General features: G+C 43.3%; 1 protein-coding gene across 1 annotated transcript in view; it reads right to left on the bottom strand.

Annotated features, from left to right (window-relative positions):
- The window catches only part of LOC138671350 (zinc finger protein 585A-like), a gene marked incomplete at its 5' end in the record, with an annotated part of 122,776 nt that extends 99,866 nt beyond the window's left edge, over positions 1-22,910 (bottom strand). The window contains 3 exons of the mRNA XM_069759453.1: positions 22,428-22,518; positions 22,717-22,806; positions 22,890-22,910. Coding sequence (XP_069615554.1) covers positions 22,428-22,518; positions 22,717-22,806; positions 22,890-22,910 — 202 coding nt within the window. The remainder of the gene's footprint in view (positions 1-22,427; positions 22,519-22,716; positions 22,807-22,889) is intronic.
- Between the last annotated feature and the right edge of the window lie 461 nt (positions 22,911-23,371).

A 23,371-nucleotide genomic window follows, 5' to 3' on the forward strand; every position in this document is an offset into this window, starting at 1 on the left:
CCAACTCCTCCTCGTACCACATAACCCACTGACTTTTTGGGGTATTTACCTCCGGCTGCAGTCTTTCCTCCATTTGCTGTGAGGATCCTTCCTCAGCGTCATCTTGCAGGCGAACTCCTTCCAAAGCCTCAATAAGCTGCTCCTTGGAGAGTCCCTTAACACGGACTCCTACTTCACGGGCCTTTGATTGTAGGCTCCCCAAAGTCCAGTTCTTGTACTCTGCGGTGTTGGTTCCCGATGTTGATGGGCCTTTGTGTCCATTCCTTCTGCTCTGGTCCCTCTGCTGCCAACCAGTTTGTGACGGGGTGTACGGCAGAGCAAGAAGGGGCAACAGGCCAAGGGATGATTCCACAGATTTATTATCAAGAACGCTGGAACAACACATGCAGGTAGATCTACAGAGTCCACAATTAGTCCAACAGAACAGGTTCAGGGGCACCTCCCGATAATCCTTGTGCCAGCTAACAAAGCATTAGTCCACACGAGTCCAAGGGATCCCAAAACAATCCCACGAACGACGAGATATGTCCTCAGCTCAAGTCTCGCACCGTTCGCTTCCGCAGTCACAGATGGACATGGGGTCTTGCCTCAGCTAAGAATCCCCACTCCTTCTCCTTCAAGGATCAACTCACATCTGATCCCAAAATAAGAATGGATTGTCTGAGCTCCTGGGATCCGCCCATGAAGGGGGGTAGGGGTCACACCTTCTATTCCATGGTTGGGTCCACCAGAAGATCCTAGACTGGTGGGCTCCACGTAGTCTATTTAGTATGTACATTTGACTAGCCACCTGCTGTGAGGAAGAATGGCTATTCCTCTACTAGTGATGTTGACAAAGCTTAATTACATTATCGCTTAGGGCTGCAAGTATTGGGGGAAGGAGACATATTGTTACAGGTGAACTCCCAGCACAAGAAAATACATAAATTACAGCTAATAGAAACCAGAGAACAGTTACATACATCAAATGGCATATTATTCAAATACAGGACAGGGCAAAAGTACATATCATGACATCCGGTATGCTGTGCAAACTATTTTTTGAGTTTACGGGCGTGTGTCCTGATGATAAACGCTGAAGAGGTATGTGGGATGGTCGATTCTGAGAGCTCAGTGACTCTGGTGAGGGTTGCGCCCAGCGGATGGGTAGTGCCTGTGCCAAATAGGAAGATTGGGGTTATCTGCATCCATTGGGTCACTAAAGACCATCCAGTGGCCAGGGTGACTCTCGAGACAAACAGGGATATTGCATTACATGATGTTGCCATAGTCTCAAACTTACCCTGTCTGGTGATAATTGGCCGGGACTCTGGGCTATTCACAGACTTGTGGGAGAAGGGAGCTTCTTTACAGCAGGAGAATGGAGGGCTCTCAGCTGGTAAGGTTGCGTTCCTTAAAGCATTTATTCCTCCCAAAGTAGAATGGTCAGATGTCAGGTTGACCAGTGGGGAGGGAACGTCTACCCAACTTACGTACATGTCACCTGATGGGTACCCCAAGAAGACTATAAGTGACGTTGTTAATAAAGCCTCTGAAGCTGACACCCGGTTAGAGAGCAACTGGAAGGTTCACCATGTTGTGGGGTGTGAGACTGACTCTGGGGGTGACTGTGACATGTCATGGCCAGTAACAAGCGCTAGAGCGGAGTATGACGCTGTGCAATCAGAGGTACTGACACAAAGAAACGACAGGGCTCTACAGGTCATGAAAATGGTGGCAGAGTTACAGGCCGAATTAAAAACACTAAAAGGGCATGTGGAACAAGAAAAAGCCCTGAGATAAAAGGCGGAGCACAGGTTGGATGAGCTGGAGAAGGACGTCTCTGAGCTCAGAGGTCACCTGACAGCATCGCACAGTGTGAATGAGGCCTTAGGCGAAAATGTGGTAGTGCTCCGAGAAGCAGTAAGATGTCTTCTGCCAGAGGAGAATTTACGGGTCAGAGATGTACAGCAGCCATTTTAAAACAAAAACCAACACTAAGGACATAATTAGTAATGAAAAACTCCCTTCTATAGGACATGCCCATCGCATTCCACCGGGGATACACAGGGGCAAAACTCCCCAATACTATGAACCTACAAATTCAAAAGAGCATCATGCCCCATAACCAAAGAATAAATATAATATACAAAAATACCATAAAAAGTCAATAAATTTTATTAAACAACAATCAATAGAACATACGTACAAATATGAGGATAAGGTGTATGATGCAAAGCAGAACACTTACACCGGAAAGTACACATACTAAATAGGCACAAAATAAAGTGCCTTACACAGTAAAAAACGCAAAATGCGAATCCTGGGCAAAAAGACACACACGTGTGTGCAGCTACGCTAGACCGTGTAATAGAATGGCAGGAACTTTACATATACGTGGCTCAAAGGAGCTACGTTATACAATGGCAGGAGAGCAACAAAAACGTAGCTCAAGGAGAGGGAGGCTACATAAATGCTGCCATCTACCCATGCAAATACACAGAATACGTCTATATACAAATGCTAGGCAAGTGCCAAACATAAAGGTAACATAACATGAAACCTAGTAATGATACTACCGCCCAAGCCTAAGCGGCACCTATCTGTGTACCACCTGCATGAATACAATTAGCTGCCGTAAGGAAGAACCCGCCATCTCTCTAGCGCTTACCCATTGTGTGCAACAAACCCGATGTGGAGTGTCCTCCCGAAAGCCCCGACGCACGTTTCGCGTATTGTGTTGCTTCCTCGGGGGGCTGTGTGGTCACTCTAACACTCCTGGTCTTTATACTGTTTGTGCGGCTGTAGCTGATTAACCGCAGCGACGTGCGGCGCATGGGGGCGGAAACAGTGGAGAACGCCACGTCATATCCGGCCTTCCCAGCGGCGCCGAGCATAGAGGGAAATCCCTCGTGACGTCATTGTAGCTCGGCGTCGCTGTACGGAAGCCTTCAAAGGCGCGGCGCTACCCAAGTACCAACGCGCATGCGCTCCACCGCGGCAGCCATGATGAAAACTGGCAAAACCTACTGGCAGCGGACACTGCAGGTCACTAACACCGGATCACATAATAACAATGACAAAACACACGTGGCATAAAACCCAAATGGGTAACAGTATCAATAACACCGTTAAACAGTCCTTTCCAATTTAATGGAGTGTTCTTGATGCCATAACTTAAACGTCCACGTTGTTTCATGTCGAGAGACCTCAAGTTAGTGCAATGTGCTCCAAATCATCCAAGAGTTGTAGCCAGTAGGTGAACCAGACTGTAGCCGCTTGTTCCAGACTCACATCACAATAATTATATCAATGTACACGAGATATAAAAATAAAAAACTCTGAAAAACACATGAAAAGAACACAAACAATTAAAAACAATAAAGATAAAACCAAAAGAACAGAGGATATAGCCCCTACGCCTATAGAAAAGGGACAAATGATAGCTGCTCGTTGAGACCATTAGGGACCATGGTACCCAGTGCCACTATCCAACGGCACTCCATTTGTGCCAGGATACGCTTAAGGTCCCCTCCTCTACTTCCAGCATGTACCCTATCGATCCCACGTACTTTGAATGATGCTGGGTTACAGGCATGATGAAGCCTGAAATGTCTCGGAATGGTATTGAGTTCCGATATCTCAGACGCATCTTTCGCCGCTACAATACCCCTAACGTGTTCCCGGACCCTGACACGAAGCTCCCGTGATGTGAGGCCAATATAAATGAGATTGCACGCACAAGTGGCGTAATACACCACGAAAGTGGTGCTACAAGACATATAACTCGTAATGCGAAAGTCCCTACCTCCCCCTGCCGCCGAAAAGTTCGTAGCTCTAATGATGTTAGCGCAGGCCTTGCATGACCCACAAGGGTAGCAACCCCATCTCTGAGGTCCTCTCTTTCTTTCAACTTTCTTCTTATTGATGAAAATGTATAATACAGGAAGGGAAAAATATAGATTACACAGATCCATTGTACGACAATACAACAGCCACAAGGAGAATCAAATAATCATGTAAGATCACAAAAGGTTAAATTGAAAGTGATTAAAGGACCCAGCTATAACTATTAACTGATTGGCTAACTTGAAAGGTCCAAACAAGAAGAGAGTGAGTCGTAGTAGATCTAGATTATCCCTGGAGCTATGCATGTCAGCAAACTGGGATAATGGAAAAGAGAAAAACGAAGGAGGAGAATGAGAGAGAGGGGGGAGAGTTGGGGGGGACAAGGGGGGGGAGAGGGTCTGGAAGGAGGAGATGATCCAGGCTAGGGTGATATTCCAGGACGAGCCATCCCATGAATGATACTACTTGGAAAAGAATATTAATCAATTAGTTGTCTGCGGTTATTGAGGTATTAGATAAAAAGTCGGGGCTAGAACGGTACACGGACCACGGTTCCCATATGTTCCGGAAAGAAGCGAGAGACTCTTGAGTGTTAGCTACTAAATCAGCTGTGTAGTATAATAGATCTATTTTATCTAGGACTTGCTTTTTTGTGGGGATTAGAGTAGACTTCCATAGGGAGGGAATTAGATATTTTCCAGCCGCTATAATATTACCAGCCAGTTTGGACATTTGAGATTCTTTGGGCCAGAGGGGAAAGTTAAGTAGCACAGACTGAGGGTTGGAACTCTGCCTAGTACCGATAATATAATATCTGCTATTAGTTGCCAAAAGCGCATGATTTTTGGACAAGACCACCAAATATGTAGGTAGGAACCTGCATCGGTGCCGCACCTCCAGCATGTCTCGGGGGTGGGTGGATGCCACAGGTGTATCTGAGAGGGGGGGCGATATCATCTTGATACCACTTTATAGGAGTTTTCTTGTAATTTCACACATTGGGAAGGTCCGTGTGATTTATTATAGATGGAAGTAATCTGGTCTTGTGTGAACGAAATATTGAGATCTCGTTCCCAGAGTCCTATGAATGCTCTTTTGGTAACAGCTTTTTCGGTAATCAGAGTTTTGTAGAGTTTGGATAGGACTTTTTTTGGTGGATTATGTTGAGCACAGAGTTGTTCAAAGGATGTAATTGGGCGGGATAGGTTAAGCTGATCTTTTTTTATATAGCAATAATCCCTCAATATTTTATAGTGAAGGAAAGTGATGTTTAATTGGGGGTTAGATGCCTGGAATTCTGGGAAGCTCATCATTGAGCCGTCAATAAAAAAGACATCGATTGGTATCGGTGGTCTGGGCACGTCCCTATGGGGTAATTTAAGGGGGATCGGGCCAATGACGTCCTGTATTGTCAGAATTGGGGAGATAGGTGGTGCCAGTTTAAGAAATTCGGTTCTCCAAATTTTGAGTATACCTATTGTCAATTCGTTAGAAAGAAGTTGATTTAAATTGGAGTAGTCATGTAGTAGCGCTATGGTTCTCAGGGGCATAGGAGCGAGGTGTTCTTCAATGGGCAGCCATAGCTTTTCGGTGGGTCTTCTGATCCAGTCAACTACTCTAGTGAGCATAGCGGCTTTATAATATTGGAAGATATCAGGGAAACCCATGCCCCCTTCTGATTTTGGTAAAGCTAATGTGATAGAATTGATTCGAGGGCGTTTATTGTTCCAAATGAAGTTGATGAAGAAGGAATTAATTTTGGCCAAGTAACATAGTAACATAGTAACATAGTTAGTAAGGCCGAAAAAAGACATTTGTCCATCCAGTTCAGCCTATATTCCATCATAATAAATACCCAGATCTACGTCCTTCTACAGAACCTAATAATTGTATGATACAATATTGTTCTGCTCCAGGAAGACATCCAGGCCTCTCTTGAACCCCTCGACTGAGTTCGCCATCACCACCTCCTCAGGCAAGCAATTCCAGATTCTCACTGCCCTAACAGTAAAGAATCCTCTTCTATGTTGGTGGAAAAACCTTCTCTCCTCCAGACGCAAAGAATGCCCCCTTGTGCCCGTCACCTTCCTTGGTATAAACAGATCCTCAGCGAGATATTTGTATTGTCCCCTTATATACTTATACATGGTTATTAGATCGCCCCTCAGTCGTCTTTTTTCTAGACTAAATAATCCTAATTTCGCTAATCTATCTGGGTATTGTAGTTCTCCCATCCCCTTTATTAATTTTGTTGCCCTCCTTTGTACTCTCTCTAGTTCCATTATATCCTTCCTGAGCACCGGTGCCCAAAACTGGACACAGTACTCCATGTGCGGTCTAACTAGGGATTTGTACAGAGGCAGTATAATGCTCTCATCATGTGTATCCAGACCTCTTTTAATGCACCCCATGATCCTGTTTGCCTTGGCAGCTGCTGCCTGGCACTGGCTGCTCCAGGTAAGTTTATCATTAACTAGGATCCCCAAGTCCTTCTCCCTGTCAGATTTACCCAGTGGTTTCCCGTTCAGTGTGTAATGGTGATATTGATTCCCTCTTCCCATGTGTATAACCTTACATTTATCATTGTTAAACCTCATCTGCCACCTTTCAGCCCAAGTTTCCAACTTATCCAGATCCATCTGTAGCAGAATACTATCTTCTCTTGTATTAACTGCTTTACATAGTTTTGTATCATCTGCAAATATCGATATTTTACTGTGTAAACCTTCTACCAGATCATTAATGAATATGTTGAAGAGAACAGGTCCCAATACTGACCCCTGCGGTACCCCACTGGTCACAGCGACCCAGTTAGAGACTATACCATTTATAACCACCCTCTGCTTTCTATCACTAAGCCAGTTACTAACCCATTTACACACATTTTCCCCCAGACCAAGCATTCTCATTTTGTGTACCAACCTCTTGTGCGGCACGGTATCAAACGCTTTGGAAAAATCGAGATATACCACGTCCAATGACTCACCGTGGTCCAGTCTATAGCTTACCTCTTCATAAAAACTGATTAGATTGGTTTGACAGGAGCGATTTCTCATAAACCCATGCTGATATGGAGTTAAACAGTTATTCTCATTGAGATAATCCAGAATAACATCCCTCAGAAACCCTTCAAATATTTTACCAACAATAGAGGTTAGACTTACTGGCCTATAATTTCCAGGTTCACTTTTAGAGCCCTTTTTGAATATTGGCACCACATTTGCTATGCGCCAGTCCTGCGGAACAGACCCTGTCGCTATAGAGTCACTAAAAATAAGAAATAATGGTTTATCTATTACATTACTTAGTTCTCTTAGTACTCGTGGGTGTATGCCATCCGGACCCGGAGATTTATCTATTTTAATCTTATTTAGCCGGTTTCGCACCTCTTCTTGGGTTAGATTGGTGACCCTTAATATAGGGTTTTCATTGTTTCTTGGGATTTCACCTAGCATTTCATTTTCCACCGTGAATACCGTGGAGAAGAAGGTGTTTAATATGTTAGCTTTTTCCTCGTCATCTACAACCATTCTTTCCTCACTATTTTTTAAGGGGCCTACATTTTCAGTTTTTATTCTTTTACTATTGATATAGTTGAAGAACAGTTTGGGATTAGTTTTACTCTCCTTAGCAATGTGCTTCTCTGTTTCCTTTTTGGCAGCTTTAATTAGTTTTTTAGATAAAGTATTTTTCTCCCTATAGTTTTTTAGAGCTTCAATGGTGCCATCATGCTTTAGTAGTGCAAATGCTTTCTTTTTACTGTTAATTGCCTGTCTTACTTCTTTGTTTAGCCACATTGGGTTTTTCCTATTTCTAGTCCTTTTATTCCCACAAGGTATAAACCGCTTACACTGCCTATTTAGGATGTTCTTAAACATTTCCCATTTATTATCTGTATTCTCATTTCTGAGGATATTGTCCCAGTCTACCAGATTAAGGGCATCTCTAAGCTGTTCAAACTTTGCCTTCCTAAAGTTCAATGTTTTTGTGACTCCCTGACAAGTCCCCCTAGTGAAAGACAGGTGAAACTGCACAATATTGTGGTCGCTATTTCCTAAATGCCCAACCACCTGCAGATTTGTTATTCTGTCAGGTCTATTAGATAGTATTAGGTCTAAAAGTGCTGCTCCTCTGGTTGGATTCTGCACCAATTGTGAAAGATAATTTTTCTTGGTTACTAGCAGAAACCTGTTGCCTTTATGGGTTTCACAGGTTTCTGTTTCCCAGTTAATATCCAGGTAGTTAAAGTCCCCCATAACCAGGACCTCATTATGGGTTGCAGTTTCATCTATCTGCTTTAGAAGTAGACTTTCCATGCTTTCTGTTATATTTGGGGGTTTGTAACAGACCCCAATGAGAATTTTGTTACCATTTTTCCCTCCATGAATTTCAACCCATATGGACTCGACATCCTCATTCCCTTCGCTAATATCCTCCCTTAAAGTGGACTTTAGACAAGACTTTACATAGAGACAAACCCCTCCTCCTCTCCGATTTTTACGATCCTTTCTAAACAGACTGTAACCCTGTAAGTTAACTGCCCAGTCATAGCTTTCATCTAACCATGTCTCGGTTATTCCCACTATGTCAAAGTTACCTGTAGATATTTCTGCTTCTAGTTCTTCCATCTTGTTTGTCAGTCTTGTTTGTCAGTAGTGTTTTGGAATGTAGATAGGGAGCATCTGGAAGAGGTATAGGAATTTAGGTAATATAATGCTTTTCAGCAGATTTTTTCTACCCATCCAGGAAAGGAAGGGGGCTTTCCAGGAGTTGACGATGGAAGTAGCCTGTTTTAGTAAGGGCATAATATTGAATTCCAAGAGCTCTCCCACCGACCTCCCAATTTTGATACCCAGATTTGTAATGAATTTGGGGGGCCACTTGAAAGGGTAAAGTTTTTTCAACCTATCTATTTCGGATTTGGTAACGTTGAGGCTTAATGCTTCCGACTTTGTGATGTTGATTTTGTAATTGGATAGTTCCCCATAAAGCTCTAACGTGTGGACGAAGGCAGGGATACCCCTCCCAGGGTCAGATAGCACTACCAGGAGATCGTCTGCGAACGCTGCGGACTTGTGATGGAAGCCTCCTACTTGGATCCCTTTGATATTTACATCATGTTGGATGCATTGGATAAGAGGCTCCATAGCCAGCACATATAGTATCGGAGAGAGGGGACATCCCTGCCTCGTACCATTTTGGATATGGAAGGGGTCAGATAATAAGTTATTAATTTTTAATCGGGCTGAGGGGGTGGTATACATCTGAAAAATTGCGTCCACCAACTGAGGGGGGATATGAAATGCGAGAAGAGTTTCGCATAGGAATGTCCAGTCCACCCTGTCAAAGGCCTTTTCGGCATCTGTCCCTAATAAAACAAGAGGAGTCCCATGAATTTTTGCATATTGAATCAGGTGGAGAACTCTGGAGGTGTTGTCCCTCCCCTCTCGGCCTGCCACAAAGCCCGTCTGGTTAGGTGAAATGAGTTGTGGTAGTAGCTCTGCTAGTCTCTTTGCAATAAGACTTGCATACATTTTTAAGTCCACATTAAGCAGTGAAATAGGCCTATAGCTTCCACAATTTTCTGGGTCTTTCCCTTCTTTATGAAGGAGGGAAATGTGGGCTTCTAGCGATTGGGATGGGAAAGATTTTCTACCCAGAATTGCATTGCAAACATTTACTAGGTGGGGACCCAAAATGTCAAAGAAAGATTTGTAGTATATTTTGGGAAGACCATCCGGGCAAAAAAAGAAAATTTACTAGAGATTCCAGTGATTACCAAGCCAATGTGGTCTATGAATGGGGCAAATGGACAGATGCCAGAGGAACTCCTAGATCCATATTAAAACAGAGTCAGTCTCACCAGAAACGCAGTAACTTTAGAAAAAGAACTAAATCACATGTTTATTTCACGTCTTCAGACCCAGATTCATCTGACAACCAGAGCAATGTATCAGATATTTCTACCAGCGAAAAAAGGACGGCTACCCCAAAATACAATCACCGCCAGTCAAAAAACGCAGGAGGCGGGGGGGTAGAAAGCACAAACGACAGAGGGATGACAACACGCAACAAGAAGCTTTACAAGAAATAAATAGCTATACAAATGTACTTAATTTATCAACCAGACCCTTGACGGCAGATCAGACCCAGGTATTATCCCTGGGTTTAAACTTTGTGCCAGATCAAAATTTTGATCTATTTATAGCCATTATGGACATAAATAAATTTGTCAGAAATCTGACTATTAAAAAACATTTTTTGGGAGAGAATCTGGAGGATGCAAGCCAACATATGGAGAACGTTATTCCTAATGGTACAATTAATGAATTTTCGGACATGGACTTCAAGGATCAGACGACATTGGTTATGCTACAGGATCTTAAATCTGAGGGGATATCTGATTCTGAAAAACTTAATTTTTCTCAAGCTTTTGAGACTAAAAATCCATACTATTATCCAGTGCAAGATAGATCTGAATGCATGGATCGATTTCAAGAGAGTGTAGAGAAAGAACTTAGACAACTGTATAATGAAAATAAAAATAACATTTGTAGGAGACATAACAACATACCTAAGAGATATAAGAATGCACTGAGAGAATTGAAGGATATGACGGACATTACCATCAAAATGTCTGATAAAGGGGGAGTAGTAGTAGTGTTAAATACATCTGATTATTATAATAAAATGAAAGAATTATTGTCAGATTTTAACACATATGAGAAGTTGAAATCCAATCCATCCAGTGAAATCATAAAGAAAAGGGATCTGATCATACAGGAGGGACAGAATTTAGGAGTACTAACCAAAAAACAAATAGAATATATTATGGTAGAAAATCCAATTCTTCCTATCATATATGGGGTACCCAAAATTCATAAAAAAGAGGGGATCCCTCCTATGAGACCAATAGTGTCAGGAGTAGGCTCGTGTAATGAAAAACTATGCCAGTGGGTAGATTCATGTCTCCAACCATTGGTTAAGCGCACTCCTGGATATATACAAGATTCCAAGGATGTACTCAAAAGTATGGATGGTAAAGTATGGCAGGACAATTACTCATGGGTGTCTTGTGATGTTATTTCCCTCTATACATGTATCCCCCATAGGTTGGCATTAGAAGCCACACAATATCATCTTACCAGATTTAGTAATTTTTCCATGGATCTAATCAATTATTTGTTAACTGTTATTCAATTTTTGCTATCTAACAATTTCTTTTTATTTGATGGCCAATTTTATTTACAAAAAGTGGGAGTGGCCATGGGTGCTAAGTACTCACCCTCCCTGGCTAACCTGGTCATGTCATTCTGGGAGATGGAATTTGTCTTTTCGGTGGGGAATCCTTATGTGGATGACATCCTGTGGTATGGCAGATACATATATGATACCCTCATCATTTGGAAGGGTGATGTATCTGCCATACCACAGTTTGTGGACTATCTCAATAGTAATCACTACAATATCAGGTTTACGTATAGAACCGATCAAATTGGGATATCTTTTTTGGATTTGGATCTTAGGGGATCTGTTGGGCAGAATGTCATCACTAAAACTCATCACAAACCAGTTAGTGGCAATACTATTTTGCATGCACAAAGGAGCCACAGTAAACATACCATCAAGGCTATCCCGGTGGGTGAGTTCACCAGAATGAAAAGGAATTGTTCATCAGTGCAGGACCTTCAGGGGGAATTCAAACAGATTGAAAATAAACTAAAAAAAAAAAAAAATCGCAAATATCCCAATTGGGTAATTAATAGAGCAAAAAAAATAGTGGAAAAAAAAAGATCGTAAAGATCTAATAACAGCAGTGAGAAAAACAGATCCAAATCAGGTTAATAAACCTTATATATGTTTTCAATTTAGTCCTCAATATAATGAAATAAAAAATATTATTCACAAATATTTGCCTGTACTGTATGATGATGATAAACTTAATAATATTCTAAAATCGGGTGTAAATATAGTCTCAAGGAGGGCTCCAACTATAGGAAGCCAAATTTCCCCCAGCCTATATCAACCACATATAATGGAAAAGAAAAAAACATGGCTGGACTATACAGGGTTCTTTAGGTGTGGCACAAATAATTGTGGCACATGTAAGCATGCTAAAGTAACTAAAACTTTTCAAAATATGGAAGGTACAATTAATTTTAATATTAAACAGTATATAAATTGTAACTCCATAAATTTGGTATATAAAATTGATTGCAATAAATGTAATATGTCATATATTGGCTGCACATCTAGGAAATTAAAAACCCGTATTAGGGAGCATTTATATGACATTAACAATATAACCGGCAACAACAGGAATATATCAGCTGCTTCTAGACATTTCGTAGCTTGCCATGCACGCAGTACCGCTAGTTTTCAGGTCCAAGCTATAGAACAGGTTAATATGCCCCGAAGAGGTGGCGATATGAGGAGACGTCTCCTCACACGAGAAGCGTTTTGGATCTTTCATGTAAATACTAGACATCCGAAGGGATTAAATAAACGTATAGAAACCATGTTACATTATTGTTGAGTATAGAGTGAATATTTTAAACGTATCTATACAGATTCACATTGTTTTTATCAGGATTCTATGTAATGTCATGTGATGAATGAATTGAATCTGATTGGTGGCTCCCAGTATATAGGAGAAGCTCAAACAGATTTAGATATGGCTTTGAAAAAGATCTCCGCATCGAAACGCGTCGCCTATTGCTCCTCACTTGGAGTTGTTCACCGGAGGGAGCATTGTTATATGTCTCATTTTAATTGTTGGATTTCATTAAACGATTGCATTTTATGGAGCTGGAACTCAAACCTTTTTTTTTCCTTCTATCCTGTGGGTCAGCCTGATGTTACGATTATTTTGATTGAGGTCACGGATGAAATCCACGAGTGCCCCCTCGGGACCCTGCCAGATCATCAACACATCATCAATATAACGGTACCAGCACTGCACATGGGAGGCGGCGCACGCGCCCCCGCCAAAAACCTCCCTCTCCCACAATCCAAGAAAGAGGTTAGCGTACGAGGGCGCACACGCCGCCCCCATGGCAGTGCCGCGTTTCTGCAAAAAGAAACGATCCTTAAACAGAAAAAAGTTATGTGTTAGAACAAAATGTAATAACTCCAGGATCAGGGCCTGCATCAAGGGGTCCAAATTGCTCATACCCAGGAATAGTTCGACCGCCTCTAGACCATCCTCATGTTGGATACTAGTGTAGAGAGATTCTACATCGACGGTGGCAAACACCATATCCGGTTCCAAAGTCAAGCCATCCATTTTCCTCAGGACGTCCGTCGTGTCCCGGACATAGGAGGGGAGCGACTCGACCAGAGGTTGCAGATAGTATTCAATAAATTTACAAACAGAGTCGCAAAGCCCCCCTATGCCCGAGACAATCGGACGCCCCGGAGGTGTAACGGGATCCTTATGAACCTTCGGCAGGAGGTAGAAGGTAGGGACCATCGGATGTTCCACAAACAGCCCCTCAAATACTTTTTTTGGGATAATACCCCGTGTCAGGGCCCGGTCAAGAATCTCAAATAACTCCCCCGAGAATCTGGATAATGGATTATTAATCAGGGGGGTGTAGGCCTCACGATCTCTTAACTGGCGGAAGGCCTCCCTTTCATATTTCACCGTTGGCCAGATGACCACGTTCCCCCCCTTATCCGCAGGTTTTATTACCACATCATGCATGGCTTTAAGTTCTTTTATAGCCCTACACTGTGCAGGCGTTAGGTTATTATCCCTCTTATCACTCGGAATTTTCTTCAAGTCCTCCAATACCAATCTATTAAAGATGTCAATTTGGGGACAGAGTGAAAAGGGGGGGAAACGTGGTACATCTACGTGTGACCGAGGTAGGAAAGGTACCTGTAGCTGGTGGATCCGCCTCCTCCGCCAGTTCCTCAAGTGTGGCCAACGCCTCCTGTTCCAAAATCGTATCAGGGTTGTAGTCATCCCGAGATTTAAAATGGAGTTTACGTAGGATGACCTTCCTAAGGAACAGTTGTGTGTCCTTCATGGCTGTGAAATAATTAAAACAATTAGTAGGGACAAAATTCAGTCCTAAGCCAAGGACACTCAACTGATCCTTAGACAGTACATGATCAGATAGATTTATTACCTCCAAATGATTGGTAGGCTTTGCCTTTTTCTCAAGGGACTGTGGAGGAGTAAAGCGGCGTTTGTTCTTTCCTCTACGATTTCCCATTTTTCCCAATCCCAATCTATCATTGAGTGTATTATTAAGATGGCTGCTACCGGCTTGCTCTTCATCCATAGAGGATGCTGATGAAAAGGAGCCACGCTGGGAAGATTTAAATTGTGCGGACTGTCTCTTCTTCCATTTATACACATGTTGCTCTCCTGCCATTGTATAACGTAGCTCCTTTGAGCCACGTATATGTAAAGTTCCTGCCATTCTATTACACGGTCTAGCGTAGCTGCACACACGTGTGTGTCTTTTTGCCCAGGATTCGCATTTTGCGTTTTTTACTGTGTAAGGCACTTTATTTTGTGCCTATTTAGTATGTGTACTTTCCGGTGTAAGTGTTCTGCTTTGCATCATACACCTTATCCTCATATTTGTACGTATGTTCTATTGATTGTTGTTTAATAAAATTTATTGACTTTTTATGGTATTTTTGTATATTATATTTATTCTTTGGTTATGGGGCATGATGTACAGCAGCCATACCCGACTGATAACAAGGTATAGCTGCAGATGCCCATCTTGGTAAGGGATGTTGAGAAGTGTAAAACTGAGGAAGAGCTCGCCTTAAAGGCAGAACAAGACAGTCACCCGGTCATGGCAGATGTCTTAATGGAAAGGTCCATGACACAACGGGAGCCGCCCGTCCATGAAGAGAGTGAGACCCCGCTCTTCAAGTGTGTGATAGATGTACCCGACGATGTGCAAGAAGCCTGTACCGGTGAAGGTGTGCATGAGGCCTTTAAGAAGGGAGTCGAAGCGCATAGTGTAAACTGGGCACCAGAGACAAAACAGTTGGTGATCCTGTCCACTAAGGAAGTCACAGTAAAGCGGGTGGCTATCCTGAAGGATATGCACCTACAATGTCTTCGCACAAAACAGACAATCCTGTTGAGAAACAAGGAAACAGCTCGACGTTTGGAGCATGTGTTATGATCTGGTGGCCTAGGAGCAGCATGAGACGTACTCTGGAGAAGGTGGTACCTGTACTGACCGCAAACCCTGAACTTAGCAGCGCAACTAGAAGTAGCCGTGGGAGTACCTAACACTCCCTAGACCCCTCGACACAGCCTAAGAACTAACTTCTCCTAAAGACAGAAACGGGAAAACTATTTTGCCTCAGAGAAAATCCCCAAAGGATAGACAGCCCCCACAAATATTGACTGTGAGAGGAGAGGGAAATAACATACGCAGACATGAAATTAGGATTTAGCATAGGAGGCCATTCTGGCTAAAAAGAAAGAATAGGACAGAGTACTATGCGGTCAGTATTAAAACACTAGAAAATATCCACCACAGAAAATACAAATCACCACATCTGACTAAAGACATGGAGGGTATATCTGCATCTCCAGAGACACAGCTTGGCTGCAAAAAAATCCTTCACAGACAAAGCTGGACAAGACAAAACATGAAAATGCACAGAACTATAAGGTCCACAGCAGGTGGACAGCAAAAACAAAGCCAGAACTTATCTTTGTTGAAATGAACAGCAAAACAGGAGAGACCAGGTATGGATGTGAATCCTCCAAAAACAATGGACAACTGGCACTGACTAAAGGATAAAGCAGGATTAAATAGCCCAGCCCAAATTGCAAAAAATGGATACACCTGATAAATGCTGCGATCCAAAGACAGCAGTACTACCACTCATAACCACCGGAGGGAGCCCAAGAGCAGAATTCACAACAGTACCCCCCCTTGAGGAGGGGTCACCGAACCCTCACCAGAGCCCCCAGGCCGATCAGGACGAGCCAAATGAAAGGCACAAACCAAATCGTCAGCATGAACATTGGAGGCAACAACCCAAGAATTATCCTCCTGGCAATAACCCTTCCATTTGACCAGATACTGAAGCTTCCGCCTCAAAAAATGAGAATCCAAAATCTTCTCAACCACATACTCCAACTCCCCATCAATCAACACTGGGGCCGGAGGATCAACAGAGGGAACAACGGGCACCACATACTTCCGCAACAAAGATCTATGGAACACATTATGGATGGAAAAAGAGGCTGGAAGGGCCAAACGAAACGACACTGGATTGATAATCTCAGAAATCCTATAAGGACCAATAAACCGAGGCTTGAACTTAGGGGAAGAAACCTTCATAGGAACATGACGGGAAGACAACCAGACCAATTCCCCAACCCGGAGCCAGGAACCAACACACCGACGACGGTTAGCAAAACGCTGAGCCTCCTCCTGAAACAAGACCAAATTGTCCACCACATGAGCCCAAATCTGCTGCAGCCTGTCAACCACAGAATCCACACCAGGACAATCAGAAGGCTCAACCTGCCCTGAAGAAAAACGAGGATGAAAACCAAAATTACAAAAAAAAGGCGAAACCAAGGTAGCAGAACTAGCCCGATTATTAAGGGCAAACTCGGCCAATGGCAAGAAAGCCACCCAATCATCCTGATCAGCAGACACAAAGCATCTCAAATAAGTTTCCAAAGTCTGATTAGTTCGCTCGGTTTGGCCATTTGTCTGAGGATGAAATGCGGAAGAAAAAGACAAATCAATGCCCAGCCTAGCACAAAAGGCCCGCCAAAACCTAGAAACAAACTGGGAACCTCTATCGGACACAATATTCTCCGGAATGCCATGCAAACGAACCACATGCTGAAAAAACAACGGAACCAAATCAGAAGAGGAAGGCAATTTAGGCAAAGGTACCAAATGAACCATCTTAGAAAACCGGTCACAAACCACCCAGATAACCGACATCCTCTGGGAAACCGGAAGATCTGAAATAAAATCCATAGAAATATGCGTCCAAGGTCTTTCAGGGACCGGCTAAGGCAGAAGCAACCCACTAGCGCGGGAACAGCAAGGCTTAGCCCGCGCACAAATCCCTGAGGACTGCACAAAAGAACGCACATCCAGCGACAAAGAAGGCCACCAAAAGGACCTACCAACCAAATCTCTGGTACCAAAAATCCCAGGATGGCCAGCCAACACAGAACAATGAACCTCAGAAATCACTTTACTAGTCCATCTATCAGGAACAGACAGTTTCCCCACTGGACAGCGGTCAGGTTTATTAGTCTGAAATTCCTGAAGAACCCGTCGTAAATCAGGGGAGATGGCAGAAAGAATCACCCCTTCCTTCAGAATGCCGACCGGCTCAAGAACCCCAGAGGAATCAGGAAAAAAACTCCTAGAGAGGGCATCCGCCTTAACATTCTTAGTACCAGGAAGGTACGAGACCACAAAATCAAAACGGGAGAAAAACAGGGACCATCGAGCCTGTCTAGGATTCAGTCGCCTGGCAAACTCGAGGTAAATCAGATTCTTATGCTCGGTCAGGACCACAATACGGTGCTTGGCCCCCTCAAGCCAATGTCGCCACTCCTCAAATGCCCACTTCATAGCCAACAACTCCCGATTGCCGACATCATAATTGCGTTCCGCAGGCGAAAACTTCCGAGAAAAGAAGGCACACGGTTTCATCAAGGAACCATCAGAATTCCTCTGAGACAAAACAGCCCTTGCCCCAATCTCAGACGCGTCAACCTCAACCTGAAATGGAAGAGAAACATCCGGCTGACGCAACACAGGGGCAGAAGTAAAACGGCATTTAAGCTCCTGAAAGGCAGAAACAGCCGCAGAGGACCAATTCGTCACATCAGCGCCTTTCTTCGTCAAATCGGTCAGAGGTTTAACCACACTGGAGAAGTTGGCAATGAAACGACGATAAAAATTAGCAAAGCCCAAGAATTTCTGAAGGCTCTTCACAGATGTGGGCTGAATCCAATCATGAATGGCCTGAACCTTAACCGGATCCATTTCTATAGATGAGGGAGAAAAAATGAAGCCCATAAAAGAAACCTTCTGCACTCCAAAGAGGCACTTCGACCCCTTCACAAATAAAGCATTATTACGGAGGATCTGAAATACCATCCTGACCTGTTTCACATGAGACTCCCAATCCCTCATAACCACCGGAGGGAGCCCAAGAGCAGAATTCACAACAAGCATGCCAGGAAAGCGCAAAGTTGGCTGGGCTTTGTGTAAGACGTTGTTCGAGTACCCAGAAATCTGGTGGGGAAAGTCATTGGTAGATTTGGAAAAGTGATGCAGGACCTGGTGAATAGATCCGGTGTGGCAAGAGTGAGGATTCCAGATGTTGGCGAAGTCCAGATAGCTGGTGAAGATGGGATAGTTCCATTTGTTGTAATTGGCTCAGCAAATAGCCTCAGGAACATTCGAATGCTTCTTGAATATCGTGTGACATATCTGAAGGAGAAAGAGCAGCTAAGACTAGACCGTCTGAAAATTAATAAACAGCTGCAGAATATAAGATGGCGACCTTTTCCAACCCAGAGTATGGAGATATGAAAAGATACCCTAAAGAATACAGGAGTCCAAAGAGGTGACTCCTCTGTTAGCTCAGGGCTGAGTGACCGAGGTGGGAGACCCGGTAGCAGACGTAGTAGCGAAGGGTCAGACTCAGATCAGACAGTCGGCTCAACTGTAAGTGGGACTTATGACCGTGTCAATCGGGGAAGCCAGCCATGGAAAGAAAGGTCACGTGAAGGGGTACACGAGGGTTGACCAAAAAGGGTCTGGTGACACAGACGGATGGTGACTCAAGGGTTGAAGGCCAACAAACTGACCGCTGGGGGCAGGGGAGGCCTATTAAAAGTGACGTGGGTTCCCGGTATCGGAACCCCGGGTTTATGTCATGTGTCCACCCCAATAGGGTTGAACAAAGGGGGGGAGGTATGTGGTGCAGTGACCAATGTTACAGCCAGGGGGCGCTGCGTGTGCACTTCAAGATGCACTTGGAGGCATAATTGTGATGAGACAAAGTCTGGCAGAATTGTAGATGGCCGGTATGTGTGTCGCAGAGGAGGACACTCTGCGCTGTCAGTCTGAAGTTATGTTGTGGTCTGGGACCTGTAGTCCCACATGCAAATGTTTAGTTCTAATGGGAGACTGGAGGGCTAGTTATGAGAGATGGGCGGGTCAAACTAGCCACGCCCACACTCCCACCCAGGGGAGTGGTTACGGGTATGTAATGTGACCAGGGTTTGGGTCACATGGTTCCTGTGTTTGGATCTGAGTGGTTCAAGTGCAAGGCCCTGGAAGCCTGTGTTGGAAGTCCTGGGGAGTAGGATTCCTGAATAGCACATGGTTGGGTTTTGGCACTGAGTGGAGATGTCCTGGAAGCACCTAGAGACCGTGGACCTGGACGGTCTGTGTTGAGGACCTGGGACTGACGTGAAGTCAGTGTGAGGAGTGGAACTCCTGAAAGGTAACCCCGGACAAGGGGATTATAATATACGGCAGAGAGGCCTATCTGCTATATGAACTGACTGAGGTCTTATAATGATTCGTGGATGTATTGAAATGAAATTTATGTTATGTGGTTTATGATGGAACTACTATCAGCTGTGTATCCACCAAACTTCTGCACTACATAACTGATGGTCCCAACACCATTTATAAGGCAAAAAATCCCACTTATTAAACCTGACAGGGCACATCTGTGAAGTGAAAACCATTCCCGGTGACTACCTCTTGAAGCTCATCAAGAGAATGCCAAGAGTGTGCAAAGCATTCATCAAAGCAAAAGGTGGCTACTTTGAAGAACCTAGAATATAAGACATAATTTCAGTTGTTTCACACTTTTTTGTTAAGTATATAATTCCACATGTGTTAATTCATAGTTTTGATGCCTTCAGTGTGAATGTACAATTTTCATAGTCATGAAAATACAGAAAAATCTTTAAATGAGGTGTGTCCAAACTTTTGCTCTGTTATATATGCATATATACATTATATATATATATATATATATATATATATATATATATATATATACAGTCATGGCCAAAAGTTTTGAGAATGAGACAAATATTAATTTTTCCAAAGTCTACTGCTTCATTTTTTCTAATGGCAATTTGCATATACTCCTGAATGTCAGAGTGATCAGCTTAACAGCAATTACTGTACTTACAAAGTCAATATTTGCCCAGAAAATGAACTTTAACCCCCAAAACACATTTCAACATCATTGCAGTCCTGCCTTAAAAGGAGCATCTAACATCGTTTTAGTGATTGATCCATTAACACAGGTGTGGGTGTTGATGAGGATAGGGCTGGCGATCAATCAGTCATGATTAAGTAAGAATAACATCACTGGACACTTTAAAAGGAGGCTGGTGCTTCGTATCATTGTTTCTCTTCAGTTAACCATGGTTATCTCTAAAGAAACAAGTGCAGCCATCATTGCACTGCACAAAAATGGCCTAACAGGGAAGAGTATCGCAGCTACAAAGATTGCACCTCAGTCAACAATCTATCGCATCATCAAGAACTTCAAGGAGAGAGCCTCCATTGTTGTCAAAAAGGCTCCAGGGCGCCCAAGAAAGACCAGCAAGCGCCAGGACCGTATCTTAAAACTGTTTCAGCTGCGGGATCGGACTACCAGCAGTGCCGAGCTTGCTCAGGGATGGCAGCAGGCTGGTGTGAGTGCTTCTGCATGCACTGTGAGGCGGAGACTCTTTGAGCAAGGCCTGGTTTCAAGGAGGGCAGCAAAGAAGCCACTTCTCTCCAGAAAAAACATCAGGGACCGACTGATATTCTGCAAAAGGTACAGGGAGTGGAACGCTGAGGACTGGGGCAAAGTCATTTTCTCTGATGAATCCCCTTTTTGATTGTTTGGGACATCTGGAAAACGGCTTATTCGGAGAAGAAGAGGTGAGAGCTACCACCGGTCTTGTCTCATGCCAACTGTAAAGCATCCTGAAACCATTCATGTGTGGGGTTGCTTCTCAGCCAAGGGAATCGGCTCACTCACAGTCTTGCCTAAAAACACAGCCATGAAGAAAGAATGGTACCAGAATGTCCTCCAAGAGCAACTTCTCCCAACCGTCCAAGAGCAGTTTGGCGCCCAACAATGCCTTTTTCAGCATGATGGAGCACCTTGCCATAAAGCAAAGGTGATAACTAAATGGCTCATGGAACAAAACATAGAGATTTTGGGTCCATGGCCTGGAAACTCCCCAGATCTTAATCCCATTGAGAACTTGTGGTCAATCATCAAGAGACGGGTGGACAAACAAAAACCAACAAATTCTGGCAAAATGCAAGAATGGACTGCTATCAGTCAGGATTTGGTCCAGAAGTTGATTGAGAGCATGCCAGGGAGAATTGCAGAGGTCTTGAAGAAGAAGGGTCAATACTGCAAATATTGACTTGCTGCATTAACTCATTCTAACTGTCAATATAACCTATTGGTACTCATAATATGATTGCAATTATATTTCTGTATGTGATATAAACATCAGACAAACACTAATAAAAACCAGAGGGCAGCAGATCATGTGAAAATATAATTTTGGTGTCATTCTCAAAACTTTTGGCCATGACTGTATATACACACACACACACACACATATATACATACATATTATATATATACACATTATATATATATATATATATATATATATATATATATATATATATATATATATATATTGTATATATGTTTTCACGAATATTTGAGCCCATGGATCCATTCTATGTCCATTTTACAAGCCGGCAAGAAAATCTCGCCGTACGGATGCCATATGGATGATACACGGATAATTTTTGGAGAAAAAAAAAAAAAAAAAAAAAAAAAAATCGCATCCTCACATTGAATACGGATCACTGTTCAGGAACTTTTCTGCGTATTTCGGCCGTAAAAAAAAAGAGACTGTATTTTGATACGTTAGGTCTGACCCCGTCCTTAGAGATATATAGTTTATCACAATCCACCTTGAAGTTTTCAGTTTTAAAAGAAATTGAAAATTCAGGATAAAGGGAAACTCACACTTGGCCTCCCTGCACATTTAATGTTGTCGATCATAAAAGTGAAGTTTGGCCAGAAAGACTGGACCTGGTCTTGTAGGGACCATATGAGCACATTCAGCGGCACAGAAGGGAGAGAAGGTAGATTCATCCAATAAGATATCAGGGATCTAGGAAGCCAACAGCATCATTACCCTCCGCTTTCTCTTACAGGCCCATTATCATATTTTTCTTCAAGTGATTTTCTAACTTGTCAGCACATTCTACATACGCTGTCTTGACTTTGTAATTTACAGATCTGGACAGGTTACGGTCAGCGTCTCCTAATTTTAGGGGGTACGGGTAGGTAGATCCTGCAGGCTATACATTCTACATCAAAGGGCTTTCAATGCCCAAAGCCATGTGAACATTTTGGGTGGAGGAGAAAGCTGTGGTCTAGAGGCAAAATGGAGACCACACGATTGTGATACGGCCGGATTACCGGATTACACCACCAATAAAGCAGTCACATCCGGTGACTGACAAAAATCTGTGACTTCTCTGTATTTAGTGGTCACTACTCACATGGGTAGTCATATGTAGGAATCTTCTCTTTACTCCGTTCATCACCCCTCACATACGTCTCCGTAGTATTAATATGGGTCAGATCTTCACCCTGAAACAAATATTGTAAAAGTCACAGACAAATGGAGAAGTCACGTATATGATCAGCGCTAATCCTGCCATCTCCACCGTTCTCATTACACAAGTATAAAACATATAATACTGGTGAATAAATCAAGACTGAGCCCAAGATCTTCACAGCTGTCTACACATCATAGGGGAGATCTCCTGACACCTTCTCTCCATCTACCTGATGATCCTGAGGAACATTAGGATCTTCTTGGTTACAGTCCTGTGGAAGAAGAGCATCTTTCTGGTGTTGTCCTCTTACTGGATAGATCTGGAGGAAACACATACAGGGACTGAATTCATTCTTTACATACAGATAATTATAGGCCGTGTGTATTTAGTCCTGTCTATTACCTGGTGGTGTGAGGGGCTGGGGAACCTCCATCATGATGTCCTTGTACAGATCTTTGTGTCTTTCTAAATACTCCCACTCCTTCATGGAGAAATAGACAGCGACATCCTGACACCTTATAGGAACCTATAAACATAAGGATGAATGACCTCGGGGAGATCAAAACATCCAACACCGCGGAGACACCATCACGTGTTTCTCAACGCAGTGATCCAAAACACTGCCCCCATCCCTTATGGGAAATATGCAAATGCATGTAGAAAAGCCGCGGAGACACCATCACGTGTTTCTCAACGCAAGCAATAAATAGCCAAGTCTTTCACCGGGAAGGAACAACCACGGGAAGGGCAGCATCCAAAAAGGAAAACCACCTATGCCAAAACATGGTATCCATCCACAGACAGCTGTTTTGGGGTATTTGCCCCTCATCAGTGTGGAGTAGGAAACTGGCTATTAGGAGCAGTGCCTAGTAAAAGGACTATAA

This window comes from Ranitomeya imitator, chromosome 3 (genome assembly GCF_032444005.1).
Source record: "Ranitomeya imitator isolate aRanImi1 chromosome 3, aRanImi1.pri, whole genome shotgun sequence".
In the NCBI taxonomy this organism is placed as follows: Eukaryota; Metazoa; Chordata; class Amphibia; order Anura; family Dendrobatidae; genus Ranitomeya; species Ranitomeya imitator.